Source organism: Urocampus carinirostris, chromosome 3, assembly GCF_059441175.1.
Source record: "Urocampus carinirostris isolate Australia breed hairy pipefish chromosome 3, RoL_Ucar_1.0, whole genome shotgun sequence".
Lineage (NCBI taxonomy): Eukaryota > Metazoa > Chordata > Actinopteri > Syngnathiformes > Syngnathidae > Urocampus > Urocampus carinirostris.
The window spans coordinates 5063670-5073718 of record NC_142351.1 but is presented as its reverse complement, the minus strand read 5'-3'; the positions used below and the strand labels follow the sequence as shown (position 1 = coordinate 5073718).

The following is a 10049-nucleotide window of genomic DNA, read 5'->3' as shown; positions in this document are numbered from 1 at the left end:
CCTGGGTGCCCATGTGTTCGTTTCGGCGCTGCGCTTTAACTGCTCCCGCGATTTGATGTACTCGCCACCGAGTAAACAAAGCTGCATACTTCAGCCGAAACGCATAATTTGGCGCTGAAGTATACATGGCCGAAGGTTATACTCCGGGCCGGGTCACTCAAATTGAGTTAATCGGTCAGGTTTGGCCTTAAATACCCCGGGCCAGGTCTGACCAGGAATATTTAGGCTCGCTCATACCTCTATTTTGATGAATGTTTGACCACAAACCGAGCAGGCAAAAGTCTTCTCGCCAGTGTGGGTTCTTGTGTGTAATTTCTAGCGCCGATATGGATGAATTTTTCACCAAAAAGTCAGCAGGTCAAAGGCCTCTCTGCAGTGTGGGTTCTAATGTGTCTCTTTAAGCTTCCGCTCACAGTATAACTCTGACCACAAATTGAGCAGGAAAAAGGCTTCTCGCCAGTGTGGGTTTTTAGGTGTGATTTTAAATTCCCAGCCTGTGCAAATTGTTTTCCACAAATTGAGCAGGCGAAAGGCTTCTCCCCAGTATGAATGTGTGTGTGTCTTTTTAGGCTCCCACTCTCAGGGAATTTTTTACCACAAACTAGGCAGGCGAAAGGCTTCTCGCCAGTGTGGGTTAGTGTGTGTTTTTTTAGGCTCCAACTCTTGGTGAATCTTTGACCGCAAACTGAGCAGGCAAAAGGCTTCTCCCCAGTATGAATTCGTGTGTGTCTTTTTAGGCTACCACTCAAAGGGAATCTTTTACCACAAACTGAGCAGACAAAAGGCTTCTCGCCAGTGTGGGTTCGAGTATGTACATTCAAGTTTCCTTGTTGGGAGAATTGTTTTCCACAAATTGAGCAAGAGAAAAACTTCTCCCCAGGGTGGGTTAGATTGTGTTGTTTTAAGGTACATCTCAAGGTAAATCTTAGACCACAAACTAAGCAGGCAAAAGGCTTCTCCCCAGTGTGGGTTAATTGGTGTAATTTCAATTTTCCATTTTGGGTGAATTTTTCACCGCAAACTGAGCAGGCAAAAGGCTTCTCTCCAGTGTGAGTAAGTATGTGTTTTTCTAAATCCCCACTCTGGATGAATCGTTTTCCACAAATTGAGCAGACAAAAGACTTCTCACGAGTGTGGGTTCTAGAGTGTTTCTTTAAGCTCCCACTGTCAATGAATCTTTTATCACAAACTGAGCAGGCAAAAGGCTTCTCGCCGGTGTGCGTTGAAATGTGTATTTTTAATCTCGAACTGTCAATGAATCTTTTGTCACAAACTGAGCAAGCAGAAGGCTTCTCGCCAGTGTGGGTTCTGGTGTGTATTTTTAAGCTCCCTCTCATGGTGAATCTTTGACCGCAAACTGAGCAGGCAAAAGGCTTCTCTCCAGTATGAATTTGTGTGTGTCTTTTTAGGTTCACACTCTCAGGAAATCTTTTATCGCAAACTGAGCAGGCAAAAGGCTTCTCGCCAGTGTGAGTTCTAATGTGTTTTTTTAAGTTTGCACTCTGGGTAAATCTTTTATCGCAAACTGAGCAAGGAAAAGGCTTCTCCCCAGTGTGGAATTTCATATGCAACTTCATATCAGACTTGCGTCGAAACGTTTTCCCACCCTGAGAACATGTGTTACCACCTTCCGACTGCGGGTTGATTTCAGCGTTTGCAGAGTGGGACGTGTTGTCGTCATCTGTTTCTACGTGTTGACGGGAGCTGATGCTTCGAGGCTCCTGCCATCCATTGTCTTCAGGTTGACCTTGATCTTTGACGGTTGAACGGACCCCGGCCACTCGCAAGACTAGAAAGTTGTCCTCTTCTTTAACACCAACAGGCTCCCGATCCTCTGTCTCTTGCTTAACGTGATAAGGCTTCAGATCCTCCTCCTCCTCAATTTTAACGGCAGGCATTTCTGGTTCCTGCCACGCAGTAGGAAGATATTTTTGGCTGACGTCTGCAAGACACAAGTCACATTTATTTTTATTGCCCTTAACTCGTTCAGTACCGAAACTTATTAGTACGTTTTCAGAGGCATTGTCCCAAAACGTAAAAAAAAAAATCTAAAGGCTAAGCGCTGCTGATCATCAAGTATTAAACTTCTGGGAATTAAATCACCTGTAGGGGTGGCTATGATCAGATTCTTTTGTCAACACTTAGTGCCGCGTTTTGTTCCTGTATTCTCCGTATTACTCTGTGAGTAGGCGCCGGCGTATATGCCAAGTAAGCGCAGTGTGACGAGAAAATGAAAGATATAAGTACAGACTGTTAACGCTTCAAATCTTTATTCTTTCAAAAGAAAATGACCAAGGGCCTTCGTTGAGATGACGTATCGTAGGACCCTGCAATCACCATGACGACCTGATTCATGTGATCACGTCACCCGAGACATCAGGGGCTGAGAATTCTTGCAAAGTCATGCATAAGTTTAGTGTTCTTGCAATCAAATTTGATTTTTCAAGCAAAGTGCCCTTGTGTTAATAGAAAGTATTGTTTAGATATTCTAGGTATCAAAAATATAGATATTAAAAAAAGGCACCAAGGCGAAACTTCTGATAGACAGATATAGATTTAGATACTTTATTCATCCCCGTAGGGGAATTCACACTTTCAGCAGTATCCTTGTGTTGAAAAATAAAATAGTAAAATAAAAGAAATAGAATACAAAAATACCCAATATAACGTGTTGTTATATAGTATTTAAATAGTACCTACGGAAAATACACACTTTAATAAAAATAGGGTAATATGCAAATGTTGGGGTGGGGTTTAATGTGGGCTTTTACTCCCCCGGACGGAGTTGAAGAGCCTCATGGCATGAGGAAGAAATGATCTGCTCAGTCTGTCCGTGGAACAAGACAGAGACAGAAATCTGTCGCTGAAGCTGCTCTTCTGTTTGGAGATGATGCTGTGTAGTGGATTTAATGTATTGTCCATGATTGACCGCAGCTTATTCAGTGCCCGTCTCTCAGCTACAGGTGTCATGGCGTTAAGCAAGTTAACGACCTCGGCACCCAAGTTGGTCATGCTTTCGTCCCACCAGATGAAAGGGCACACAACAAAGCAGCCGTGTCACTTGGGTCAGGGTGACACAACACACTCTTCTGTTCGAAAGCAGGGCCTGACAGCTTTCACTGGTTTACCCCTGCCGCATAATACGGGTACCCTGCCCAACCCTTAGAACACGTCCGAACATCCCACTATCCTTTCACAACACCTCTCCACTCATTCCTATCACCAACAAGAGCTCTAGCTTCCACTACATTCAGACCACTTTCCTGCAGTGCACTCATAACACCGTCCATCCATCTACCTTCCATTTACTTCTGCTCTGTAGATCCTCTTCAACATTCACTCCTCATCCATCCTCTCCATGCGTCCAAACCAACCGAGTACTCTCTTATCCATACGCTTGCTCAATTAAACTACAACTCCAGTTCTGTCCCTCAAAATTTCATTTCTCAATCTATTCTATCTTGTCACCCCTAACATACTCCTCAAAGAGTTCATCCCAAAAACATTAAATTTCCTTCTCAAATCTGCATTCAGGCTCTAAGTCTCTGCACTATACAACACAGTTGGCACAATCACTGCTTCCTTGATTCACTCAGTGCAAACCCTCGCACTCCATGACACCAACTGAAGCCACATCAGAACCCAAGTACCTAAAGCTTTCAACTTCTTCCAGCACCTGTCCATGCAACCTTATTTCTAACGCCATGCCCACTCCATCACGTGAACACCTCATCACCTTACTCTTCTCAACATTCACACATAACTTACGCCTATCACACACTCTTCCAAACTCCTTTACCAACATCCTCAATGTTTTTTCAGAATCAGCCACAAACGCTGTGTCATCTGCAAACAACAACTGACTCACCTGCCACACCGTTCCACTGTTATCCATCATCTTTACAACTCTGCCAAATACTATTGTATTCACCTCTCTCACCACACCATCCATGTACACATTAAACAGACATGGTGACATCACACACCCCTGTCTCACACCAGTCAACAGAGGGAACCACTCACTTGTCTCACTCCCTACTCTTACACATGCTCTGCTGTTCACATAAAAACAATTCAATGCCTCCAACAACTTTACGCTCATTCCATAGATTACCATCACCTACCACAACGCCTCTCTATCGACCCTGTGATACACCTTTTCCAAATCCATGAAAGCCAAAAAAACACCCTTACCTTTTGCAAAATATTTCTCACACACCTGTCGTACTGCAAACACCTGATCCACATATCCTCTTCCTTTCCTGAAAGCACTGTGCTCCTCCATCACCACCTCATCCGTTCTTCCTCTCACTCTTTTAATCAAGACTCTTCCATACAGCTTACCCGACAAAAAACTGATACCTCTCGAATTGCTACATTCATACTTATCACCTTTACGCTTACACAATGGCATCACACGTGCACTACATCAATAAACAGGAACCACACCACTTAAAAAGCATACATTCAACAAGCATACTAACCAGTCAAGCATAGCCATGCCACCTTTCAAGCATTCAGCAGTACAACCATCCAACCCAGGCGCCTTGCCCCCTTTCGTTTCTTTCACTGCCGCTTGCACCTCCCATGTTTCCAAACGCTTCACATTTAAATCACCCAACACAGGCAATCACCCCATATCACCAATCGCCTCGACTCTCACTTCTCTCCCATCCTCCACATTCAGCAACTCCTCAAAATACTCTGCCGAGCTCGTCCTGACTACACTACCGCAAACCAGCAATCTATTGTCCTTATCTTTCACTTTCTCTTCCTTTCCAGGCTTGCTCTTTCTTACTCTTTTCACTTCTTTCCAGAACTCTTTTCTCCAAGTTCACTCCTATCTTTCGACACCATTCATCATTTGCTTTCCTTTATTCTGCTTCCACTACCACTTTTACCAACCTTTTCTTCACTTTATACCTTTCATACACAACACCACTCTTATCTTGCAGCCACTCCTCAAAGGCACGTCTCTTCTCTGTCACAGCCTCTGAGACATAACTCAATCAATTTCTTCCCACTATCATTTCTTACTGGTACTCCTTATGTACCAATCACATTTTCAACCGTTCCATCACCCACTCTAGCATTCAGGTCACCTAGTATTACCACTTTCCAGCCTTCTTTAGCACTTGCCACACATTTGGACAAATCCTTCCAAAACTCTCTCTCATCAGCACTTCTTTCTGAACCAGGTCCATATGCACTTACTGTATAAACATCCATACTTCTACACCCCACTTTAAACTCACCCACATCAATCTGAAAGATATCTCTTTTCACTCCACCAGTTTTTCTTGTTTTCTCACTCACAAGCACAGCCACTCCTTCTCTAGCATGTCCAGCCGTAACTCCAGACTTTTTATCATACATACCAGTATGGTAAATACCTGAGGTCGCCGTTCAGCTACAGACTCACTCTATAAACCGAGGAGGGGGAGGCGTGTGCGTGTTTATCAAGAACTTCTGGTGTGGAGACATACAGACTATTAAGAAGCACTGTTCATACGACGTGGAGTTATTACGGAAATGCTGTCCCTATTATCTACCGAGGGAATTTACTGTTGTGTTTTTGTTTACATCCCCCGCGAGCCAACTACGCTGCAGCAATCGACACACTCCATGGCGCCATCACTGTGCTGGAGACTGCTCACCCCGATGCTGTCACCGCCAGTGACTTCAACCAGTGCAATTTACTCACTGTATTTCCTAAATATTACCAACATGTGGACATTCCCACCTGCGAAGAGAACACACTCGATCAGGTTTCCACTAACGTTCGTGATGCATACATGGCTTTACCCCGCCCCAACTTTGGACTTTCTGATCATCTCTCTGTTTATGTACCCGGCCTACAGTCAAAAACTGTCACAAAAACGATTATAAAACATATTAATCTCTGGAATTCAGAGACTGAGTTTACTCTGCAGGACTGCTTTTCCACAACAGACGGGATGTTTTTAAAGCTGCAGCCACTCTGGACGACTCTTCTGTCAGTACAAAAGATTATGCTGAGTATGAGAGTGGGAACATTAGCACTTTTGTTGATATCATCGTACCCACCATAAGAGTCAGGAGGTTTCCAAAGCAGAAGCCCTGGATAAATTCTCAGGTACGCCGCATGCTGCGTGCTCAATGTAATGCACACATATCAGGCAGAGAGGCCAAGTACAAAGATGCTAAGTACAGACTGGGGAAAACTATTACAGCGGCAAAGAGACAGTACAGAGAGAAACTTGATGGCTTCGACTCCACCACTGACTCTGGGCGGATGTGCAGAGGCCTGCTCACAGACTACAAGACCACCACCAGCACAATTACCTCTGCAGAGAGCCAGCCAGACGACCTCAATACATACTACACCCGCTTTGAGGCCACAAACTGCGACGCAGAGACACACGCACACACCTGGCCTACCGGACCCCTCTCATTACCAATAGTTTCATCAGGTCAAGTACTCAGAGTCTTGAAGAAAATCAATCCGCACAAAGCAGCAGGAACAGACAACATCCCTGGCCTTGCTCTCCGGGTATGCGCCAATGAGCTGGCATTTTTTTCCCCTCCATCTTCAACCTTTCCCTCAGCCAAAGAACAGTTCCCTCCTGCTTCAAGACCATAACCATTGCCCCCCCTCCCTAAAAAGACCCCACCCACCTGCCTGAATGACTACAGACCGGTAGCGCTCACTCCAATAATTATGAAGTGCTTTGAGAAAGTAGTTCTACCTCACATCCAGAGCAGCATCCCAGACAACCTGGACCCCCTACAGTATGCCTATAGGACCAACAGATCCACCTCAGATGCCATCACAGCTGTTCTTCATAATTACCTGTCCCGCCTGGAAAACAAAGACTCCTACATCAGAATGCTTTTTGTAGTTTACAGCTCTGCCTTCAATACGGTCATCCCCCATAAACTCACCCACAAACCATCCACAATCGGTTTGCACCCCACCCTCTGCGACTGGCTCCTGGACTTTCTAACACCCTCTACGCCTGCAGAGTTTAAAAACGCTCAGAGGATGACCAGGAATCCACTGCCCTCTCTGCAGAGCATATACCACCGCAGAGTCCACAGGAGGGCTGCCTCCATCATTAAGGACCCCACCCGCCTACAACACGGACTGTTTACACTCCTAACCTCAGGACGGAGGTACAGTAGTGAGAAATGCAGGACAACCTGTCTAAATAACTCTTATTAATCCCTCTGCGATCAGACTCTTAAATGGCTGCTGATCGGACAATACACCACAGACATCTTCAGCACACAACAGACACGTTATTACTCTACAGACACTTTAAACTGGACCATACTTGGACTATTTTTACACTAGAGTCACTTTCAACTGTGTTTTATCTTATTTTTTTATCTTAATACCTTAACTCATCTTGAGTTAATCTTTTATTTGTATCTTTTGATATTCGAAATATTCTTTTATGAATACATGTATATAGTTTCTTAGAATAATTACGCTGGCAACTGTGTGGACAGCAAAGTAGGGATTTCATTGTTTAGGGTATTGTGGTTCTTTACTGTGCATATGACAATAAAAACTTTGAATCTCTTGAATATCAGAATTCTGGACTGATATTTTTCATCTTGAACAGCTGAAAAGTTTCAGGTAAGTATCATCAGAAAGATGAGTCGGCATCGAGAGGCAATGAAGAGGGGTTTAGCAGACTAGTCTCGTTCAACCGGTGGCTAGCAAGTTTCTGTAGTCAGCAAGGATCTAGGTATGGGGATAACTGGCCCACTTTCTGGGGCCGACCCGACCTGCTGAGGAGAGACGGTTTTCAACCTAACTAGGAAGGTGCTATCACTCTTTCTAAAAATATTTGAGTACTGTTTAAGCCATCCATGACAGGGTACATTGGTGCAGGCCGGGTCACAGCTGATTAGTGAGCCTGTCACCACGGATGTGGAGTCTGTATTGCTCGAGCTAACCTCGCGCTATGCTACATTCATGCAATTCACATAGTTTTTGTAGTTAAGAGCATTCCATTGTCTGCCCCAAACACCCTGATCTGTTCTCTTCTATAGCATCTTATTCTGTGCTTCTAACCTCCGATTCTCTCTTGTTCGGTGAGGAGGGAGAGGATATAACATTATTTCCTACTGCTATTCATCCTGTTACTCCACCTGTCAACAATATTCCTGTGGTATGGAATTCGGGCCGCATCTGCCCCCATGCAAGGCACAAGACCCGGGACTGGCAGCATAATCTTGTGGCGGTTACCACTAAGGTTCAAAACTTTTTAAAGGGTTCAGCTCGGTCCCCAGTGCTGAAGCTTGGTCTTATGAATGTTAGATCACTAACTGCCAAAGCTTTACTTGTCAATGACCTTATTAGTGATCACAATCTTAACCTAATTGGCCTTTGTGAGACCTGGTTAAAACCAAATGGGTTTGTAGTGCTAAATGAGGCTTCTTCCCCTAACTTTGTGCAACACCTGCATCGACCAGCCAGCTGAGATGGGAAGCTGCGTCGTTGCTGTTATGGACTTTTTGACATTTTTACAGGCTTGAGGCGTAGTTGCTGTCATGCAATTTCTGGGCAAATTTCAACATAATACCTATTGTTTTCTTTTATTGATGTTGACTTGTTTTGTGTACTGTTACCCAATGCTAAATCTATTGCAACCTGTTCATCCTGGAAGGGGAGTTACCACTTGTGAGGCCCCTTCTCAAAGTTTCTCATTTTCCTGGTGCTGAGGTTTTGAATGTTTCCTTGCCCGCATAACGGTTTCAGATCAGGGAATGGTGTCATTGTAACCTGTGCAGTCCTTTGAGACATCTTGTGATTAAGGCCTATACAAATAAATGTGACTTGAATGAGCGAGACAGAAGCCCGGACCTTACTCGAAGGGAAAGTACGGTGGACGTCGACGGCCAAATATGAGATGTCAAGGACGTTGCAGAAAGTAAAACGACCAACCTGCTCTGTTCAACACAACTCGGAGTATCTTGTAAACAGTTCCTGGCAACTCTGGTTCCTGCCACGCAGTAGGAAGATATTCTTCACCGATGTCTGCAACAGACAAGTCAAATCGCATTTATTTGTGACGTCTTTATTCACAGAAATTCACAAAGGGACACACAGAACACAGCAGGGTTCCTACAGCTTAAGGTAAGTTTAATTCAAGACATTTTGAATGCCATTGGATGTCATATTTAAGACAAAATTGACAAAAAACACACAATTAAAACAAACAAAAAACCACTACATGAATAAACAAATATTTATTTCATTTTCCAGTTGAAAACGTTTGATCTGAAAAACATAGCACTCTCCAGAGTTTAAGACATTTAACCAGATTGCAATGGGTGTTGCATGGGCCTCAGCGCATAATACACAGTCAACTTCAACAATAATTATAGAGTCAGTTATAGAGAGATCCAGCTTCCTGTCTCAAAATTTCAAAAGATGCAGCAGGTTCATGGTAGCATGCATCTGGTCCAGGTGCCAATCTTAATACTCAGAACGCCTGAGCCTTGCAAACCTCTAAGCTCGTCCTTCTCCCTTAAGGACGAGGAAACAAAAGAATGAGGTTACTTTGAAGCTATTAAATATCGATGCGTCTTAAGTCGAGATTTGGACATTTCCTGTCACGAGGTGTCGGACAGTCCCAAACGCAGGGCACAAGGGATGTGGTGTAACCCGACTTGAGAAACGTTTATCTAAACAGCAACAACAAAAGACTGTACAGGCGAGAAGAAGTGTGGGACTTGGGTAGTAGAGGATATCTTGAGAGGGAAACTTGAGAAGAGATCTTTGAGTGGCTTGAAAATTGGTTACTTGGTAATACCTTTAAGAAAACGCTAGAAGTGGCAGGTCCTGGGACAAGGAGGTAAAACTTGGGGAAGTTCTTGGGGAGTAGAGAATGTTGATAAAAGAAAATTTGGAATACCATTAAGAGGACGTTTGAGATTCGTGGCAAGTCTTGAAGCGGAGAAACTAGAACAATGGGCTTAATGTTCGGTGTCTGTTTGGGAAGAGCCAAGTGGAATGGATTTTTTTGGTGAATACGAGTGGCTTGCATATATAA

General features: G+C 44.1%; 1 protein-coding gene across 1 annotated transcript in view; it reads right to left on the bottom strand.

Annotated features, from left to right (window-relative positions):
- Nucleotides 1-200: 200 nt before the first annotated feature.
- The window catches only part of LOC148368423 (uncharacterized), a 219507-nt gene continuing 209658 nt past the window's right edge, over nucleotides 201-10049 (bottom strand). Inside the window, exon 2 of the mRNA XM_088330450.1 lies at nucleotides 201-1942. Coding sequence (XP_088186576.1) covers nucleotides 351-1898 — 1548 coding nt within the window. The 5' untranslated portion in view covers nucleotides 1899-1942 and the 3' untranslated portion in view covers nucleotides 201-350. The remainder of the gene's footprint in view (nucleotides 1943-10049) is intronic.